The sequence below is a fragment of the Leuciscus leuciscus genome (genome assembly GCF_965113295.1).
Source record: "Leuciscus leuciscus genome assembly, chromosome: 1".
Lineage (NCBI taxonomy): Eukaryota > Metazoa > Chordata > Actinopteri > Cypriniformes > Leuciscidae > Leuciscus > Leuciscus leuciscus.
This window is the reverse complement of record NC_138725.1, coordinates 11,269,341-11,292,263: the sequence shown is the minus strand read 5'-3', so window position 1 is coordinate 11,292,263 and position 22,923 is coordinate 11,269,341. Positions and strand designations below refer to the sequence as shown.

At 41.3% G+C, this 22,923-nt stretch overlaps 1 protein-coding gene across 8 annotated transcripts in view; it reads right to left on the bottom strand.

Moving 5' to 3' along the window:
- The window catches only part of LOC309498270 (uncharacterized protein), a 174,192-nt gene that overhangs the window by 79,665 nt on the left and 71,604 nt on the right, over window positions 1-22,923 (bottom strand). Inside the window, exons 12-15 of one of the 8 annotated variants that reach the window (XM_082168866.1) lie at window positions 14,827-14,958; window positions 11,149-11,232; window positions 10,778-10,876; window positions 9,093-9,176 (exon numbers count right to left, since the gene is read on the bottom strand). The exons of 5 other annotated variants lie outside the window; for them this stretch is intronic. In XM_082168866.1, the coding sequence (XP_082024992.1) occupies window positions 9,093-9,176; window positions 10,778-10,876; window positions 11,149-11,232; window positions 14,827-14,958 (399 nt within the window). The remainder of the gene's footprint in view (window positions 1-9,092; window positions 9,177-10,777; window positions 10,877-11,148; window positions 11,233-14,826; window positions 14,959-22,923) is intronic. 2 more of the 8 variants (XM_082168868.1, XM_082168867.1) reach the window with 2 other exon arrangements.

Sequence of the window (22,923 nt, the reverse complement as noted above, 5' to 3'; positions counted from 1 at the left end):
ATAGTTTCAGATCTTCACCATTAGAGAAAATAATACAGTTTCATATCTTCACCATTAGAGAAAATAATATATAGTTTCAGATCTTCACCATTAGAGAAAATAATAATATAGGTTTCAGATCTTCACCATTAGAGAAATAATAATATAGTTTAATATCTTCACCATTAGAGAAATATAATATAGTTTCATATCTTCACCATTAGAGAAAATAATACAGTTTCATATCTTCACCATTAGAGAAAATAATAATATAGTTTCAGATCATCACCATTAGAGAAAATAATACAGTTTCATATCTTCACCATTAGAGAAAATAATAATATAGTATTCATATCTTCACCATTAGAGAAAATAATAATATAGTTTCATATCTTCACCTATAGAGAAAATAAATTAGTTTCATATCTTCACCATTAGAGAAAATAATAATAGTATTCAGATCTTCACCATTAGAGAAAATAATAATATAGTTTCAGATCATCACCATTAGAGAAAATAATAATATAGTTTCAGATCTTCACCATTAGAGAAAATAATACAGTTTCAGATCTTCACCATTAGAGAAAATAATAATATAGTTTCAGATCTTCACCATTAGAGAAAATAATAATATAGTTTCAGATCTTCACCATTAGAGAAAATAATACAGTTTCATATCTTCACCATTAGAGAAAATAATACAGTTTCAGATCTTCACCATTAGAGAAAATAATAATATAGTTTCAGATCTTCACCATTAGAGAAAAATAATAATCAGTATCAGATCTTCACCATTAGAGAAATAATAATACAGTTTCAGATCTTCACCATTAGAGAAATAATAATACAGTTTCATATCTTCACCATTAGAGAAATAATAATACAGTTTCAGATCTTCACCATTAGAGAAAATAATACAGTTTCATATCTTCACCATTAGAGAAAATAATACAGTTTCATATCTTCACCATTAGAGAACAATAATTACTATAGTTTCAGATCTTCACCATTAGAGAAAAATAATAATCAGTTTCAGATCTTCACCATTAGAGAAAATAATACAGTTTCATATCTTCACCATTAGAGAAAATAATACAGTTTCAGATCTTCACCATTAGAGAAAATAATACAGTTTCAGATCTTCACCATTAGAGAAAAATAATACAGTTTCAGATCTTCACCATTAGAGAAAATAATAATAGTTTCAGATCTTCACCATTAGAGAAATATAATACAGTTTCATATCTTCACCATTAGAGAAAATAATACAGTTTCAGATCTTCACCATTAGAGAAAATAATAATACTAGTTTCAGATCTTCACCATTAGAGAAAATAATACAGTTTCATATCTTCACCATTAGAGAAAATAATAAACAGTTTCAGATCTTCACCATTAGAGAAAATAATAATACAGTTTCAGATCTTCACCATTAGAGAAAATAATACAGTTTCAGATCTTCACCATTAGAGAAAATAATAATACAGTTTCAGATCTTCACCATTAGAGAAATAATAATACAGTTTCAGAATCTCACCATTAGAGAAAATAATAATACAGTTTTCATATCTTCACCATTAGAGAAAATAATAATACAGTTTCATATCTTCACCATTAGAGAAAATAATAATACAGTTTCATATCTTCACCATTAGAGAAAATAATAATACAGTTTCAGATCTTCACCATTAGAGAAAATAATACAGTTTCAGATCTTCACCATTAGAGAAAATAATACAGTTTCATATCTTCACCATTAGAGAAAATAATAATATAGTTTCAGATCTTCACCATTAGAGAAAATAATAATATAGTTTCAGATCTTCACCATTAGAGAAAATAATACAGTTTCAGATCTTCACCATTAGAGAAAATAATACAGTTTCAGATCTTCACCATTAGAGAAAATAATAATATAGTTTCAGATCTTCACCATTAGAGAAAATAATACAGTTTCATATCTTCACCATTAGAGAAAATAATACAGTTTCATATATTCACCATTAGAGAAAATAATAATAGTTTCAGATCTTCACCATTAGAGAAAATAAAAATACAGTTTCAGATCTTCACCATTAGAGAAAATAAAAATACAGTTTCATATCTTCACCATTAGAGAAAATAATAATACAGTTTCATATCTTCACCATTAGAGAAAATAATAATATAGTTTCAGATCATCACCATTAGAGATAATAATACAGTTTCATATCTTCACCATTAGAGAAAATAATAATACAGTTTCATATCTTCACCATTAGAGAAAATAATACAGTTTCATATCTTCACCATTAGAGAAAATAATACAGTTTCATATCTTCACCATTAGAGAAAATAATAATATAGTTTCAGATCTTCACCATTAGAGAAAATAATAATACAGTTTCAGATCTTCACCATTAGAGAAAATAATAATATAGTTTCATATCTTCACCATTAGAGAAAATAATAATATAGTTTCATATCTTCACCATTAGAGAAAATAATAATACAGTTTCATATCTTCACCATTAGAGAAAATAATAATATAGTTTCAGATCTTCACCATTAGAGAAAATAATAATACAGTTTCAGATCTTCACCATTAGAGAAAATAATAATACAGTTTCATATCTTCACCATTAGAGAAAATAATACAGTTTCATATCTTCACCATTAGAGAAAATAATAATATAGTTTCAGATCTTCACCATTAGAGAAAATAATAATACAGTTTCAGATCTTCACCATTAGAGAAAATAATAATACAGTTTCAGATCTTCACCATTAGAGAAAATAATACAGTTTCATATCTTCACCATTAGAGAAAATAATAATATAGTTTCAGATCTTCACCATTAGAGAAAATAATAATACAGTTTCAGATCTTCACCATTAGAGAAAATAATAATATAGTTTCAGATCTTCACCATTAGAGAAAATAATACAGTTTCATATCTTCACCATTAGAGAAAATAATAATAATACAGTTTCATATCATCACCATTAGAGAAAATAATAATAATACAGTTTCATATCATCACTTTGCCATCACCTTTGGTGAAAAAGGTTGAGAACCACGGTCTCTTCCCCATACCGTCACCATCACATTAGGCACTGCATTTCCCATAAGCCTTTGCCTGTACTCATTACTGGTCATTTGCACACAGCACACTATTTCCACTCACATTGTTTGTATCTGCTTGTTTATACCCTGTCTGTTTCATTCATTGTCATGGAATCCTTGTTGTCACTTGCCTTTGTATGGATTTTTGACCCTTTGCCTGGATGACTTACAATTACGGATTACCCTATTAAACCCGATTAAATGCACTTGGATCTATTTGTGTGTGTGTCGTGACAGAAATACACTGTATTTCAATGTCTTTTTTTATCCTTTCCACAACTAAACTATGGGGAGTTAGAGAACCTTTAAAGAATTATACAGGGCTTTATAACACCTCAACCACCGCAAAAAAAGAACCACTGAAGAACGACATTTTAATAAGAAATAATAAACTATTCAAAAATATTTTGTAGAATAAAGATTTCCATCATTCATTGATAGAAGTTGAAAAAAACATGACAGTAACACACAATATGCATACACAAACACACCCTCATGTTTCACACACATTTGTTCTTGATTGAGGAAATATTATAGTGAACTAGATGAGCAAAGTTCATAAACAAATTTTAAAATTGGCTTGAAAAAGCATTGTCAGAAAGTTTTAAATAACTTTGACAAGCTTAAAGTTTTAATTGAATGGGTTTAGCATTATTTACCACGTTACTAGCATGATTTGCCACATTGTTAACATGTTTTAACATGTTGTTAATGTGAATTACCATGTTGCTAGCATGATTTTGCATTGATTACCATGTAGCTATCATGATTTAGCATGCTGTTAGCATGAATTATAATTGTGCTAACATGTTTTATCATGTTCCTAGCATGATTTAACATGAGTTACCATGTTGCTAGCATGATTTAATATGTTAACATAAATTAACATTTTGTTAACATGTTGTTAACATGACTTACAATTTTGTTAGCATGATTTAACATGAATTACCATGAAGCTAACATGATTTGGCATTCTGTTAGCATGAATTAGGATGATGCTATCATGTTTGATCATGTTGCTAGTATGAATTAGCATGAATTACCATGTTGCTAGCATGATTTAAGATGCTGTTAAGACAAATTAGCTTTTTGCTAATGTTTAAACATGTTGCTAGCATTCTTTAACATTAATTACCATGTAGCTAACATGACAGATACATAGTGGATGAAGCTTAAATACTCTATTGGAGTTCATGCTTTAAAGTTTTGACCCCCTCAATGAAAGCGTAAGGGACTTTTATGATTTTAATGAAAACTGTAAGTCGGATCAGTTATAAAAGATAATAGCGAGTCAGAACAGCTGAAGGTCTGAGAGACTTTGGTGTTTGTAGCTTTAAAGCTCTAGGAGGAGATGCTGTCTAAACTCAGGCTCAGAACAAGAAGAAGTTTAAAACCCTCAGGTGCTCTTCGTTTGGGAGTCACACGTTATCTTCCCGGTCAGAAAGTGACCGGACTCCTAAAAATAAAACCAATGCAATTTATTATTGATTTTGTTCAATAATATTTTTTCTTTTGTATTTTGAGAGGATTTGATGGTACTTATTATTTTACTTTATACTTTATTGTCCCATTCCTGGGAAATTTGTCTTGGACAACATGACACGGCCAGTACACAACTTCGATCACACACAACACAGTACATACAATAACATGCAATAATAGGAGAATAACAACATTTCAATGAATTATTTAAAAACTAGCAGCATCCTACATCAATTTTAAAGAGAAAATCTCTATTTAAAATTTTAACCGCAGTTGGAACAAAAGAGTTTTAACGATTAGACTTGCACATCAAGACCCTAAATCGTCTCCCCGATGGTAACAAATTAAAATACATATGTAAAACATGTGTGTCATTAGAGACATTTTTTTTTCGCTTGCCTTAGGATAGATGCCTCATACAGCTCTTGTGTGGTTCGTTTTTCCTCCCACCCTATAATTTTTTGAGCTGTATGCACCAGTCGTGCTAGTTTTGATTTTGATTGAACAGTCAGATTTCCATACCATGCAGTGATACGTATGGTTATTTTTTGGCATTGAAAATAATACACTTTTTTTTTTTTGATTTTTTACAAATATTTCTTCAATTATTGCAGTATTTCAGATTAATATAGAGACTGGACCTTTTAAATAATTTTTTTTTTAAAGTCAGGTTAGCACCATCTGTTGATAGAAAATTTAATTTAACATGTTATTACATGGGTTTACCACTAGATGCCTGTATAGCTCTCTATGGAGAGGCTTGTGAATTCTCTAGTTGTTTTTGGACCAAATTACTTACTTTTAAGATGAGGATTTGAATGTATTTTAGAAATTCTCAAAAAAAAAAAAAAAAAAAAAAAAAAATTTTGCCAAGGTTTATACATTTTTAAAAAAATAAATTTGATGTGAAGTGTACACGTTTTTGCATTATTACTACAGTCAAACCTGAATACAGAGAAAGCATTTTGTTACAGGTAACATTAAGATTCATTCAAAAATTACAAAAATAAACAGTAATGCTTTATCACAGCTTATTATTATTTATATTATTTATTTATTTATTTATTTATTAAACATTATATTAATTATTATTTTAATAATTTAAATAAATAAATAAATAAATAAATATATATATATATATATATATATATATATATATACACTCACCTAAAGGATTATTAGGAACACCTGTTCAATTTCTCATTAATGCAATTATCTAATCAACCAATCACATGGCAGTTACTTCAATGCATTTAGGGGTGTGGTCCTGGTCAAGACAATCTCCTGAACTCCAAACTGAATGTCAGAATGGGAAAGAAAGGTGATTTAAGCAATTTTGAGCGTGGCATGGTTGTTGGTGCCAGACGGGCTGGTCTGAGTATTTCACAATCTGCTTAGTTACTGGGATTTTCATGCACAACCATTTCTAGGGTTTACAAAGAATGGTGTGAAAAGGGAAAAACATCCAGTATGCGGCAGTCCTGTGGGCGAAAATGCCTTGTTGATGCTAGAGGTCAGAGGAGAATGGGCCGACTGATTCAAGCTGATAGAAGAGCAACTTTGACTGAAATAACCACTCGTTACAACCGAGGTATGCAGCAAAGCATTTGTGAAGCCACAACACGCACAACCTTGAGGCGGATGGGCTACAACAGCAGAAGACCCCACCGGGTACCACTCATCTCCACTACAAATAGGAAAAAGAGGCTACAATTTGCACGAGCTCACCAAAATTGGACAGCTGAAGACTGGAAAAATGTTGCCTGGGCTGATGAGTCTCGATTTCAGTTGAGACATTCAGATGGTAGAGTCAGAATTTGGCGTAAACAGAATGAGAACATGGATCCATCATGCCTTGTTACCACTGTGCAGGCTGGTGGTGGTGGTGTAATGGTGTGGGGGATGTTTTCTTGGCACACTTTAGGCACTAAGGTGGCCAATTGGGCATCGTTTAAATGCCACGGCCTACCTGAGCATTGTTTCTGACCATGTCCATCCCTTTATGACCACCATGTACCCATCCTCTGATGGCTACTTCCAGCAGGATAATGCACCATGTCACAAAGCTCGAATCATTTCAAATTGGTTTCTTGAACATGACAATGAGTTCACTGTACTAAAATGGCCCCCACAGTCACCAGATCTCAACCCAATAGAGCATCTTTGGGATGTGGTGGAACGGGAGCTTCGTGCCCTGGATGTGCATCCCACAAATCTCCATCAACTGCAAGATGCTATCATATCAATATGGGCCAACATTTCTAAAGAATGCTTTCAGCACCTCGTTGAATCAATGCCACGTAGAATTAAGGCAGTCCTGAAGGCGAAAGGGGGTCAAACACAGTATTAGTATGGTGTTCCTAATAATCCTTTAGGTGAGTGTATATATATATATGTTCATGATAATTATTAATTATGTTATGTTTTTCACTATTGATGTTTTAGAGTGTCACCCCTTCATTGCTGAGCACTTTTTTTTCTGCATTGTGGCCGATTTCTAGTGAATTTTTGTGTTTTTTTCAATTTCCCATTCATTTCCTATGGTCGATCATTTTTGACCAAAGAGCACAAGTGTGACTAATTGTTTTACGACCACTTAGCCTGCTCAAATAATGACCTAAATTATTTTGTGTGGTCACATACCTAATGCCATAAAAGTCACAGAGTTTCGTAACATTCCGATGAAGCTGTGATATTCAGAAATGACCGAAGAGCACAAATAGTAGATCAGTAAGTGAAGTAAGTTTGATCAAGCAAACTTAAATATGAGCAGGAGATCATAAACACACACGAGGAACAGGATTTCATGAAGATCATTATTACAGTGACAGAATTAAAGCTGTGCTGAGATGGTAAACACTGAATAATTGTAAAACATCTGAGGTTGACAGAAGTTTACCGTAAATATATGTCTGCAGCGTTTCAGGATTTATAGATTTAACTTAAACTTACAGTAAAAAGCTGTATTTCAAGCTGGTGTAATGTTATGAAGTACCATGGGCGTAGGTTTAGGGGGGGACGCTAGGTACTAGTCCCAATCAATATTTTGAGATGACAAATTTGTCCCCACCAATATTTAGCAAGCTCCTTTGAACTGCTATTTGGATCTTTGCGCTGCTATTTGGATCGATTCCAACGGCCAAAACAACGACAGTACAAGAAACGCCGTAATTTGATTGGCGGCGGTGTATCTGACAGGCTACACGCGCGGGCCGGGACTACTTTTGTGCTTGCACTGGCAGCGAGCGGGTGGTGTGTGTGTGTGTGTGTGTGTGTGTGTGTGCGCGCGCGCGCGCGCGTCGACAACGCCGACGACGGTAAGTTACCAGGGCTGTCTCTCTGCCACATACAAAGGCCAGAGTAAAACATTTTAATATTCCGTTTTTTGCCACTTTTTGTACTTTGTAGATAGATCAGCTATGCCACCCAAGAAGAAGAAAGGGGACATACGAAGCTTTTTCATAAAGCAGAGTGTAAGTAGGCAAAATAACTAGCCACACAAATAAACTAGCAGTAGTAGTGACTGACCAGGCTTTCAAATGCAGATTCTACTGTGGAAAATAGTATTGATTGGTGATAGTATGTGTTACCATGTTGTTACAGTTAAACCTAGCAGCAGCAATCTTTCAACTAAGGTTAAGAGTATTGATTAGGCTGTGCAGCACTGATAGACTCATAGAAGTCACGCTATCATGATAGAATGCTACGTTAGCAAGTCACTGAATGTTAATTAGCTGACCTTAACTTAGAATCTTGCAGTCAACATAAACAGTGGATCTGAGACATTTTTTCATAATAATTTATGTTAATAAAACGTTTGGTTGTTCAGCATTACACAGTCTCAGATTTTTATTTTTTGAGAGTGCATTTTTGAGATTATACAGTTATACTAGCTCTTTAGGGACAGTATACAGGATGGTGTATTGGGGTCAGGAGACAATATAATGAGACGAAGTAGATTCACTTCTGTATTGTGATATTCTGTATTGCCAACAGTCTGAAATCGCCATTAAAGCACTGGTATCTTACAACAAAAGAATTCCAGGGGGAGGGGGAGGGGGATGTCCCCACCAAAGCTGAGGCCAAACCTACGCCCTTGTGAAGTACTAAAATACCATAAAAGCACAGGTGATGGTGAGAAAGGTCAAAGTTCATGATGAGATTAGTACTAATATAGAAGCTGTACTGTGTCATTCACACACACACACACACACACACACTAAACATCATCATAGACACAAACACACACACACACACACACTACACTGAAATAATGCAGTGAACATCAACAACATTAGATGCGACATAAAGCCCTAATGTACAGAATGTAAAAGAAAATAAACAGTTTCTCACTGTATATAGTAAGTTTATAGTAAGTTACAGTTACAGTGTTTTAGTGTTAAAACGAGGATAGTTTTCACAGACTCAATCTCTCCAGAAGAGAAGAACAGAAGAGAGTGAGGAGAATAAACCAGAGCTGATGGATGAAGATGATCAGAGATGATGATTAATATTAATACTGTACCATGATCTGTAAATGAGGCTGTGAAGTTTATCAAAGCCCAGAATGACTGAAGAAACACGATCACACAGACCCATCCGACACGATCTGAACATCAACACACACGAGATCATCACTGACAGTGTTCAACACACACACACACACACACACACACACACACACACACACACACACACACACACACACACACACACACACACACACACACACACACACACACACACACATTTAAAGGAACACTCCACCGTTTTTTGAAATAGGGCTTATTCACCTTCTTTCCTACATTTAGATAGGTGGGCAAATGCATTTTTGTCTCAGTGCATGCGTTGTTTTAGTTTGACAGGGTCGGCGCTAGCTTAGCTTAGCACAATGAATGGAATCCTTTGTTGCCAGCTAGCATGTCGTGAGTAAAAGTGATAAAAAAATTTTTTTAAAACCCACCTAATTACTTCTTGTGGCCTGCGTATTCACAACGAGAACAAATAGCGATGCAGATTAACACTAGGCGATTTCCTAGGCAGATATTGACTATATTAGGGGGAAGCACAGGCGAAGCACAGCTACTTAGGCGAAGCACTGCTACTTGGGTGCAGAGATATCACACAACACATGAAATGTGAATATGTGGTATAATATGTGAATGTGAATACAGGTATAATATGGGTCGATCTATACATGCGTCATGTTTAAAATAATCACTTACTCTGTGGACCGCTGTCCATTTGGTCTATTTGGCGTGGGGCTTCTTTTCCAGTTCACTTTATCACACCGGGAAAAAAAAATAGAGTATAAGTTACTGCAGGATGGATCAACACCGTGAAATCCTCGCTAGCTAGGACACAATTGCGGGCACGCTCATCTTGATCTGACGTGTTGAGCCTGGTCATCGATGACAGTAACTTGTCCCACTCTCCACAGCATAGACACTATTTCAGTCGGGATAGATTGGCATATTCCCCCACATTCACACCACCAGTTCGTGTTGGCTCTCATCCTCACGTCCTCAGGCTGTTGAGCGATCGCAGCCTCCTCCTCCTGTCATTCTATTTCCAAAGCACGCAGCTCATCTTCTGAAAACTCAGGTATGGTTCTGGCTCTGGCTCTTGACTGTCTGAGAAGTCAACCTCTTCGTCTCTCACAAAATTAGTCATGTTCATTGCCATTCATGTACTGTAGGAAAAATAGCCAGCTACTATTCACGCCGGTAAGTTGACGGAAGTCGTGGGATTTCATGTGTTGCGTGATATCTCTGCGCCCAAGTAGCAGTACTTCGCCTAAGTAGCTGTGCTTCGCCTGTGCTCCCCCTAATATAGTCCCAAGTCAATATCAGCCTAGGAAATCACCTAGTGTTAATCTGCATTGCTATTTGTAATTGTTGTGAATACGCAGGCCACAAGAAGTAATTAGGTGTTTTTTGTGTGTTTTTTTCACTTTTACTCAGGCCATGCTAGCTGGCAACAAAGGATTCCATTCATTGTGCTAAGCTAAGCTAGCGCCGACCCTGTCAAACTAAAACAATGCATGCATTGAGACAAAAATGCACTTGCCAACCTATCTAAATGTAGGAAAGAAGGTGAATAAGCCCTATTTTAAAAAACGGTGGAGTGTTCCTTTAACTTTAGCACACTTCAGCATAAAGCTGAGATATAGCAGAGATGTCTCAGATATGTAATTTAATATAATCATACCCTTCTCATTCTCCAGAGCTGTGATGTAGAAATAGATCATTCCAGCATTGACCAATAACATGAGCATTAACCACACTGGTCTCCTGACCGAAGGTGAACCTGAAAAACATGTTTAATATTAGTGTAAAAACTGTATATCTGTGTGTGACACTCACTGAGTAAAACATCAAGACCATACATTAAACATTATATATAAAACATTTCATAAATGTTCAAAACGACTGAACACAGATTATTCTCATTAAACCCTCAAAATCTGTAAAGATCAGACATTCATAGTGACACAAGCGTTTATGAATTATATATTGGTCAGATTATGATGTTATTTGTGTTTATATAAGGGATCAGATCATAATTCATCAAACACTTACAGCCCATTCGCTGACCACATGTAATGTCCCAGTTGAATCTGCTCACTGTTGTAAACACTGGTAACACTGCAACGATGAAGAATCCTGGAAACAGAAGAGAATATATTAATACAGAGATTGAGATTCACTAACAGACATATTAACATACGAGTATATATAAATATATATATATATATATATATATATATATATATATATATATATGAATCAATCTAAGTGTATAATAAGTTAAAGTGAAAGACTTCAGTTATTATTATTATTAGCATTTGAAGGCTCGATCAGACAGAATGTGTGTTTCTTCGGGTTTGATAACGTGACGCACAACTCTGGCTATTCTGCTGAAACATGATTTCGCTTCTGTTCATGTGTGTCGAGCGGCTGATGCTTTACGGCATGTCCGGAATAAAGAGTATAAGCCTATGTATACAACAATAAATGAGTGTGTGTGTGTGTTACAGTGTTGGAATGTCTGGCAGTGACTTCTTCATATCAAGAGTGAATCACCCTGAGACTTGCCACTGCCCCCAGTGTGTGTGTGTGTGTGTGTGTGTGTGTGTCCAACATGGAGGAAGAGTGTGTGTGTTGGGGCGGTATCATCCAGGTACGCTGCGGCATAGGACTGGTGGGGCCGCAGCAAGATGTCCATAATCCGCTGGAAGGTGGCCGGTGCCCCGTGCAGGCTGAAGGGAAGGTTCCGGTATTGCCAGTGTCCACTGGGGGTAGTGAAAGCTGTTTTAGGCTTGGCTGCTTCGGAGAGGGGGCACCTGCCAGTACCCTTTAGTCAGATCTAGGGTGGATATATACCGGGCCCTTCCCAGATGATCGAGGAGCTCATCCACTCGAGGCATGGGGTACCCGTCGAACTCAGACACTTAGTTCAGGTGACGGAAGTCGTTGCAGAAGCGGAGGGTGCCATCTGGTTTTGGTACCATGACGATAGGGCTGGACCAAGGGCTGTTGGATGGTTCAATCACCCCTAACTTCAGCATGTGTTGAATTTCCTCCTCAATAGCCTTCCGACGAGCCTCTGGGATTCGGTAGGGCTGTTGCCTGACGACGACTCCGGGTGGTGTGCGGATCTCGTGTTGGAGGATCTGGGTCCACCCGGGGTTTGAGGAGAACACATTGGGGAACTGAGAGACCAGGTGCTGCAGCTCCGACTTCTGAGCCGCCGACAGCTGTGTGTCCTTGTCCACTACCGGCGGGTCGACGGTGGCGAGGGCAGCGAGCTGGTCCCTTGTCCCCACCCACTTCTTTAGGAGGTTGATGTGGTAGAGCTGTTCTGTTCTTCGCCGGCCCGGCTGGCGGACACGGTACGTAACAGGCCCAACCTTCTCGGCGACGGTATACGGACCCTGCCAGCTGGCCAGGAACTTGCAGGCGGAATTGGGGACAAGGACCATGACCCGGTCTCCTGGCTGGAACTCTCGCGGCTGGGCGGCTCGGTTGTAAGCCACCTTAAGGAGGGTGCACAGATCAGCCATTAGCCGGGACATGAAGGGGGTCCCCTGGTCCGTCAGGATCTCGGCGGGGATGCCCACCCGACTACAGAGAAGAAAGAGTTCCCTGGCGATGGTCTTTGCGGTGGCCTTTCGAAGAGGCACTGCTTCCGGATACCGGGTGGCGTAATCCACAATGACGAGGATGTGTTCATGACCTCGGGCAGTCTTAGGCAACGGCCCCACGAGATCCATCCCGATGCGCTCAAAGGGCACCTCAATAATGGGCAACGGAATCAGCGGGCTGGGGGGAGGGGCCCGTGGAGATGTTCTCTGGCAAGTGGGGCAGGCCTGGCAGAACCGCTTAACCTCGGCCTCAAACCCTGGCCAGTGGAATCGGTTAGAGACCCGATGGATGGTGTTGTTGGCACCAAGGGATTTGAGTGTGCCAGCTCCAAGACCGTCTCCGCCTTCGTCCGGGGCACCACCAACAAAGTCTTCTCCTCCCCCCTTCGCTGCGCAACACAGTAGAGCAGGCCGTTTTGGACGATGAAATGCGGGAGAGGATGGGGCCCTGGTTGAGTTTCCTTTCCTTCTACCACGCACACTTGAGTCCAGCAGTGCTTTAGGCGGTCATCTTCCCGTTGTTCCCTGGCGAAGGACCCGCCTCCAGTCACCTGTTGGAAAAGGTCGTGGTAGAGGTTAGAATGAGTGGGTGGGGACTCACCATCTCTCACCATTGGTTCTTCCGCGGGGCGTGAGGTTACGAGACTGGACCAAGCTGACCGCACTGCCGGAATCCAGAAGGGCTGGGAACGGGCGACCGTCGACTTCTACTTCCACTTTTGGAGCCCCCTTTGGCAAATCCTGATGTACGATACAGCCTGCTAGCCAGGTCCGTGCAGGCGGTGTGGGGTCTGCGGTGGGCATTGACTCGTCCCTTTGGGAAGGAGCCGCCGGCCTGCCTACAGACCGTGGGGTGCCTTCTGGCATGCGTCGCTCCTGAACCACCCTTCGGGGAAATGGCGGTGCTCGCTCCCCAGCATCTCGGTGTTGGGCAGCATCCGCCAGTTCTACGGCCTCGACGAGCTCAGTGACCGTGGTGGGGTTACGCATCCCGACGGCTTGACAATGGAACCTCGGGAGGGCGCGGAGGAACCGGTCGATGACGACACGCTCCGTCACGTGGGCAGCTGTGGGACTTCCTTCCAACAGCCAATGCTGAGCGAGGCGAGATAATTCGGCGGCCTGGGCCCGGGCTGGGAGGCGGGGCTTATACTCCCAGTCATGGAAGTACTGTGCGGCGCAGACTGGTGAGAGGCCCAGCCGGGCTAGGATTTCTTTTTTCAAGTCTCCGTAGTCGTTTGAAACCTCGGATGACAGCATGAAGTAAGCTCGCTGGGCTTCGCCGGTGAGGAGGGGCGCGACCAATCGCGCCCAGTCGTCACTCTCCCAGGCCTCCTGGGTCGCCGTATTCTCAAACATTTGGAGAAAGGCTTCCACATCATCATCGGCTGTCAACTTCGGCAAAAGCTGGATCACCTTTATTCAGGGGTCCGGTAGTGGAACGCGTCGTGCGACGGCCGCACACAGCTCATCCAGTTTCTGTTCGGTCATCTGCTGCTGCTGCTGGCGGATGCTGATCTCTGTTAGGCGCAGGAGGACTTCGTCCATGTCGCCGGGGAAGGGAGCGGCCGCCTAGGAGAGAGCGAGAAAACAATAGAGGTGAGTCGCTGAAAGATTGTTGAAGGGTGTTCCGTCCACTTCAGCTGCCCGCATTCTCCACCAGTGTGGCGGGGTGGAAAGAACACGCTACACAAAATCTCAGGTGAAGTCCCCGGAGGGTGACTTTTATTTACAACAGTCGTGAGAACGGGGATGAACTGACGGGGTTGACGTGCGAAGGTGGTCTCGATCAAATCCAGGTGCGTGTGAATCGTTGCAGTGCTTTGGGTGGTGCCGTTTGATTACTCGCTGCTTTCTGGGGAGAGAGAGAGAGAGAACAAGTGGATTAGTCTTTCGTCTTCTCCCGGGGTGCGCCTCTCCCTTCTGAAGATGCACCTTAAATACAGCCGAGCTGCCGAGCTGCAGGTGTGGCCGCTCAGCCCGTGATGAGCGGCAAGCAGGTGTTCCTCGTAACTTCCCAGGGCAACGCTGATGTGGGCTCGGGGCGCTCGTCACAGTGTGTTCAACACGGAGGAAGAGTGTGTGTGTGTGTAGTTGATCAATTTAAACTGACCTGCTCTCGACCCGAAGCTGAAGAACAGGAGGATGAACTGCAGTGTAGGAAGAATATCAAAGCTTATATCAGCCAGAACATCGAATATAGCCTTGATCCGTTCGCTTAACTCCACAGTTAATCTAATCAACACTGTAGAAGAAAAACAACAATTAATAAATCATACAAATGTCTAATCTGATTGAGCATTAATGTCATGATAATCAATAAGTACAGAAGTAAACTCACTTCACTAATTCATAATTTAATCTGGACAGACAATCTTCACACAATCATTCACCATTCATTCAAAACTAAATCTATAATCAAAAATATCTCCATAAAAAAATTCTGGAATTATACACTGTAATTAATAAAACACTGTAATCACGAGTGCTTTTGTTGAGATAATGAACACTTACTCAAAGCTGAAACAACATTATTAGTTATTGTAATGTTGAATTAAGCTTCTGATAGTTAATATTATTTTTACAGAATCTGTTGCAAGAATTTGATTCCCTCAAAAACTGCAGATCCACTGATCAATAATAATAATAATAATATACTGAGATAAGTGGACCTCTATGTTTTTATTAAAGTGTGTAATTGCTTTAGATGATTATGATAATCATGAATAATGACGAGCATCATAATCAGCTTCATAATCAGAACAATGCTAAACGTGTCAGGTTTGCACAAACAAAGTAGACAAGATGGTAAGTTTGATATTTTAATAGCAGAATGGATCGGCCACAGCGTGAAAGGTGAGTAAACAGGAAGTAGATAATCAGATGAAGCTTAACTGAATGATAACCAAGTCTCTCTCTTTCTTGCAGATGCAGATGATGAGTTTCACTGATGATGGAATGAAGACAAGCTGAAGAAGATCGGGATCGACGGTGAGTATGCAGGTAGGTAATGTAGAGAGTCTGTGTGTCATGATCTGACGAGATCAGACAATGACTGAATGATGAATGCAGGTATATATGGGTGAGTGAAGATGAGATCCAGGTGACGGTGATTAGTAATCCGGTGATAATGAACGGGTGAATGACTGAGTAGGCGGAGTGAGGGAATGAGTGGGAAGAGATGGTGATAGAATCCTGACAGTACCCCCCCCCTCCCGAGGTGGCTCTTGACGTCTGGGAAGAAGAGGGATGTTGCCGGCGGCGAGGTCGAACACGACCCCTGGGAGCTGGACGGTCAGGATGGTCGGTATGGAACTGGGAGAGTAGAGCGGGGTCTAGGATGTCATCACGAAGTACCCAGGAATGCTCCTCTGGTCCGTAATCCTCCCAGTCCACCAGGTACTCCAGACGGGGACCTCGCCGCCGGGAGTCCATGATGGATCGGACTCTATAGATGGGCTCTTCTTCCACAGGAACGGGAGGAGGAGGTACGTCATCCGAGGTGGAATCTGTGGGAATAGGAGAGACCGGGTCATTGAAGGGTTTGAGGAGAGAGACATGGAAGGAAGGAGAGATCCTGTACTGAGGTGGAAGGTTAAGCCTGTAGGTTGCTTCGTTCAACTGCCTCTGAATGGTGAATGGTCCAATGTATCGAGGACTCAGCTTAGGGCAAGGCAGGCAGAGGCAAATGATAACCACACCTTCTGACCAGGTTGATATTGAGTGGTATCGGCTCGCCGACGGTCCGCTTGATCCTTGTGCCTCTGCACTGCTTGTTGTAGATGCACATGAGCTGAGTCCCATACTCCCTCGCTCTGATAGAACCAGAAGTCGACAGCTGGAACCTCCGAGGGCTTACCCGACCAAGGGAATAGTGGTGGTTGGTATCCGAGAATGCACTGAAAGGGGGTGAGCCCGGTGGTGTTCTGTCTGAGGGAATTCTGGGCGTATTCCGCCCAGGGGAGGTATCGGCTCCAGCTGTCTTGGTACTGGTGGCAGTATCTTCTCAGGTAACGTCCAATCTCCTCAATCTTCCGCTCAGTCTGGCCGTTGGTCTGCGGATGGTATCCTGATGATAGACTGACAGAGACCCCGAGAAGCTTGAAGAAGGCATGCCACACCCGGGAGATAAATTGGGGTCCCCTGTCCGAGACAATGTCTTCAGGAATGCCGAAATTTCTGAATACATGATGAAATAGTGCTTCTGCCATTTCTAACGCCGTGGGAATACCGGATAAGGGTATCAGTTTGCAACTTTTGGAAAATCTATCCACAACGACGAGAACAGAGGTAAATCCTCCTGATCTAGGAAGGTCAGTCATGAAATCTACTCCGATGTGAGACCAAGGGTGTCTGAGTAGAGGTAGTGGTCCGAGTTTACCCTCAGGGAGCTTTCTGGGAGTGTTGGTGATGGCTCAGACTGAGCAGCCGCGGACGAACCTGGAAACATCTTCGGAGATGGACGGCCACCAGTACCGTTGACTGAGAAGCGAGAGGGTACGCTTGCTACCTGGATGTCCAGAGCCCGGAACAGTGTAAGCTGAGTCCAGAAGGGGAGTGCGAAGATGTTGGGGCACGAATGTACGCACTTCTGGACCTCCCGGTGGAGCAGGTTGGCGAGTGTTTTCCTGGGAAATTTGCTGGTCGATGTCCCAAAGAATGGGGCTAAGGATTACGGCTGGAGGGAGGATGGGTTCATCACTGAGATCCTCAGAAGATGAATGATGGAGTCGAGAAAGTGCGTCTGCCTTGCAATTCTTACTTCCTGGTCGGTAAGTAACACTTAAGTCGAATCGAGTGAAGAAGAGTGCCCAGCGGGCCTGACGAGGATTCAATCTTTTTGCCTCCCGAAGATATTCCAAGTTACGATGATCTGTAATCACTTCGAACTGATGATTTGCTCCCTCCAGCCAATGCCTCCATTCTTCTAATGCCAATTTTATGGCCAACAATTCCCGGTTTCCGATGTCATAGTTTCGCTCCGCCGGGGTTAGCTTTTGGAAAAGAAGGCACATGGATGGAGTCTGGGAGGCTCACCCTGCCGCTGTGACAGCACTGCTCCAACCCCGGTGGAAGAGGCATCAACCTCAACGACAAATGGAAGATCTGGATTGGGATGAACGAGGATTGGCGCAGTCGTGAAGGCTTCTTTGAGGCGATGGAAGGCCTGGAGGGCATTGGGGTTCAAGGACAGAGACTTGGGCCGGCCTTTTAATGAAGAGGTGAGTAGAGCACTGATGAGACTGTAGTTCTTGATGAATCTTCTGTAGAAATTGGCAAAACCGAGGAATCTTTGGAGTTCTTTGATAGATGTGGGTAATGGCCAGTCTTGGATTGTTTCCACCTTCCTCTGGTCCATCTGGATACCGTGCTGGTCAATGATGTAACCCAGGAATTGAACAGAGGTGTTATGGAACTCACACTTCTCCAGTTTCAGGTACAGCTTGTGTTCTCTCAGTTTCTCTAGTACTTGGATGACATGACGACGGTGTTCAGCAAGTGAAGATGAGTAGATGAGAATATCGTCAATGTAGACAATCACAAAGCGGTTGAGGTACTCGCGGAACACTTCGTTCATGTACACCTGGAAGACCGCTGGAGCGTTAGACAGCCCGAAGGGCATAACCTGATATTCATAGTGGCCAGAGAGGGTGACGAACGCAGTCTTCCACTCATCTCAATGCCGTATACGGATCAAGTTGTATGCACTCCGAAGGTCTAACTTGGAAAATATACGAGCCCCACGCACCTGTTCCAAGGCAGCTGGGACCAGAGGAAGGGAATAGCTGTATTTGACAGTTTGAGAGATGAGATGGCGGTAATCGATGCACGGCCTCAAGCCTCCGTCCTTCTTACCCACAAAGAATAAACTGGAAGCGGCAGGGGATGTTGATGTGCGGATGAACTGTTGTTGCAATGCCTCCTCCACATACTCCTCCATGGCCTTCTGCTCCGGGATGGACAGAGGATAAACACGGCCTTTAGGTAGAGTGGCTCCAGGTAGCAAGTCGATAGCGCAATCCCATGGCCGATGAGGTGGTAATTTGGTTGCCAGCTTCTTGCTGAACACATCCTGGAACGCCTGGCACTCCACTGGAATCTCCACTTGATGATGTACTTCAGGGCTCTCAACCAAGGTGGAACAGACAGGAATTTTGGACCTTTTATTTGACGTTGATGATGATGAGGAAGAGGAGATTTTCTTGATGGAAGATAGACAAGACAGATGACAGGTCTCACCCCAGCGCAGGATTTCACCAGATTTCCAGTGGAGGGTCGGTTGATGTTGGACCAACCAAGGGCGTCCCAGGATGAGCTCAGCGGTGGACAGCGAATGCAGACAACCAACACGCAGCGTCAGAGTAGGTGAATAGTGACGAATTCGACCTCGACCCAGCGGTTTTCCCTGGATAGTTTGTACCTGGAGGTCTTGAGAGCTGCGGCGTTTGCGGATGTTACATTTTTGGAGAAGCTGGGTGGAAATGAAATTCGATGAAGGATGAAGTCGATGAGGGCTTGCGCTGAGACACAAATACGTGAGGTTAGAAGATGTACAGTGGTGCGGTTTAAGGCTTCAATCTTGGGTGAGACTTGAATGGTACTCACCGCTGGGCGTGGAGGTCGAACTGAGAAGATGTTTATCAGATGCACAATAGAGTAGTCGGTACTGAGAAGATGTTTATCAGATGCACAATAGAGACAGAGATTATGGAGAATTCGTCGCTGACGCACTGAAGCTGGAAGGTGGGTGGAGCCGATCTCCATAGGCTCTGGTGCTGGAGGAGTGATTGATGGAACCGAGGGTGGAGGACATACAGTGGGAACCGGAGAATCACAGGCTGACTGTCTTTGCGAAACTCGAATGGTTTTTTTGAGGAAACCACCATCAACTGGCGAATATTAGGATTTAACCCATGACGAAAAGCTGTGATCAGCGCTGCCTCATTCCAACCACTGGTTGGTGCGGAATTGTAACGCATAATTGAAACGCTAAGGTGCGGAATTGTAAGGCATAATTATCATCATCATCATCAGTTTATTTATAAAGCACAAATAAACACGACTTCCGTCGACCAAAGTGCTGTACAGAGGAGAAAAAAATCCTGACGCAATACAATACAAAGACAACAACAACAGGACAGTTGCTTCAACATTCAATTTGCATACGACAGATCAAATAAAAATGTCTTTAACCTCACTTTAAAAATGCACATGGTTGGTGCAGCTCTGATTTCCGGAGGGAGGCTGTTCCAGAGTCTAGGAGTGGCACTAGAAAAAGCCCTATCTCCTCTAGTCTTAAGTTTTGTTCTCGGTAGTTAAGTAGTTCTCATAATTACTCATGTCATGTCTGTGTGTTTGTGTGTGTGTTGTTATTTCAAACTTGACTGTTGTCTTGCTACGGGCATGAGTAAGTGCAGTGCCAAGTTTGATGTTGTTTGGATTAGATATCGGTAAATATATACAGTATGGGTAAAAAAAGCACACACTGGCTTGTGCGTCTCTAGCCGCTGGCCACTCGATCGGTGATCGAAGTGATCTATTAAACAATAAAGAAAGTAAGACATCTTTTTCTTATACATAGTTTAGTAGCCTACTATTCTTTTTGACAGAATTTATCATTATAATCAAATTATTTCCTGGATTTTGTATCACCATAGTCCCTAAATGTATGTAAATGCAGTGAAAACATTTTCCCCATTTTGTGACAAAACAAGACAAAATAATAATAAAAAAAGACCCAGTTAAGTTCACTTATCTTGATTCATGTGTTGTAACCAGGATGAAATTAAATTAATTGCACTTCCTTGTCCCCGAAGTGTAAATTTGTGTTGGACTCGACGTGTTTACATTAACAAAATCATCGGATCCATAAATAGCAAATGCAATAATACATAAAAAAAAAAAAAAAAAGATAATAACAACATAACACCAAAAAAGTACAAGTTTGTGTATGTGTGTGTGTGTGTGTGTGTGTGTGTGTGTGTGTGTGCATATAATGATGGTCACCTCTGAAAACCAGCTCTGCACACAGTCTCTCTATGTGTGTGTGTGTGTGTGTGTAATGATGGTCACCTCTGAAAACCAGCTCTGCACACAGTCTCTCTATGTGTGTGTGTGTGTGTGTGTGTGTGTGTGTGTGTGTGTAATGATGGTCACCTCTGAAAACCAGCTCTGCACACAGTCTCTCTATGTGTGTGTGTGTGTGTGTGTGTGTGTGTGTGTGTGTGTGTGTGTGTGTGTGTCTGTGTGTATAATGATGGTCACCTCTGAAAACCAGCTCTGCACACAGTCTCTCTCTGTGTGTGTGTGTGTGTGTGTGTGTGTGTGTGTGTGTGTGTGTGTGTGTGTGTGGAAGGCAGGTGTAACCATAGCAAAAGCTATGCGTTTTAAATCGATGCTCTCAAATCAGATATGGTTCTTTCAATGAGTAAATGTGTCGATGGCAGGAAAAAATAAATGTTTAAACTTCTTTTTTTTTTTTCATTAACCAAAGGTAGTGTGTCGATTTAATTAAAAATCCACATATCACATATTTTAAAGGGGTCATATAATGTCATTTTTGTACAAGCTAATATGATTCTTTAGGGTCTAAATTAAAAGTTTGTAATATACTTTAATTAAAAATTCTCATTAGTATTGTAAGAAAACACTCATTTTACCTGGTCAAAAACCGTTTGAGTGCATGTGTCTTTAAATGATAATGAGCTTTGCTCACCCGCCTTCTGTTCTGTGCGTACACTGTTTGTAACACAATAACCACAACGCGTTGTTTATTATAAACATGGGATTATGAATTATATTGAGAACGTCATACATAGAAAACATGCCGTAATGTATCCTGAGAGTAAACAGCCGCATTCATCGTGAAGCGTACAGCAAGCGATTTGCAAAGATTAATATAAAGATTAATATAAAGGTTAATAAAACGTTACATTCACTCACTTCTTCTGGAGGTGCAGCAGGAACACGAATAGTTGGTAGTACCGATCCTTTTTTCAGGAGCAGCTTCTTAGTAAAACCAGCTTTACTGACCCTCGTTTGTAATGCAGTGAAATGATTAGCGCAAACATGAAAGCATTGACGTTGTGGGGAATATTCCCTTCGAAAACAAACTCAGCCACTGCGTCTTCAGCGGTTCGGATTTAGGAACATCAAAATGACTGTTGTGTTGTGTTCATTATTACATCCAAGAACACCACAATTGCTTAGACGCCATTCTGCCCATAGACAGTGCTCCAGCTATCAGCAATGAACGCGCCGGTTGGCGCGGGCTATGATTGACAGCTCGCTCACGAGGGCGCGAGGGCGGGTCTGTGTTGAAACAAGTCTGTCAATCACCATTGTGGGAGGGGCGTCCGACCGTGTGACATCACACGGTCGAACGGCTTGATTTAGGAGAGGGGGAAACATATAAGATGATTTAAAAAAAAACACTGGATGGATTTTTATCATTTTATGATGGTTGTGTACAGGCACTGCCAACACACATTTCAGTACAATCAGCTTGTAAAAGTGCATGTACCATTATATGACCCCTTTAAAATATTACATAATCCATCGATGCCTTTGTCATGTAACACACCGACCAATCATCATCATGTGGCACAACAAGTTCACATTTCATAGGACAATGTGGAGCAAAGCGGTAATTTCCCGATCATTCATAAATCAGTTGAAAACAGAGCCGATCCGCCCTATACGCACACTACGCAAGCTGCGTAGGGCCCCGCAAATTACTCAAGGCCCCGCCTCCCCCTCGTGTCAAAGCGCGTCAATCATAGTTTACAACATCGTTGAGAAATGAGAAAATGAAGCGGAACTATCCTTCTGGTCACGAAGAAAGAGGAAAAAACACTATGCGAGTGAATTGTGGGAACAGCAATCAGGTAGACTGAGTTTGCTTGTTTATAAACTGCAGCTGGGAAAAGATAACCGCGTCGCACGTTAACATGCGTTCAAATGCGCATGGATGCACATCCCTCAGTAAATAATAACCTTCAAGTATTAAGTATTGCTGTTATCATTTAAAACACAGTGACATGCTGTGGCAATTTTAGCTAGTTTTATTCATTCACAGCACAGGATGCATTTGTGATTTCAAGAATTCAATTTGTTGTATTTGAAGTGTGAATACTTAATATTACACATATACCTTTATTATATTACCTTTATAATATTATTACTCAGCAAGTAAACAAAAGCGTAAATA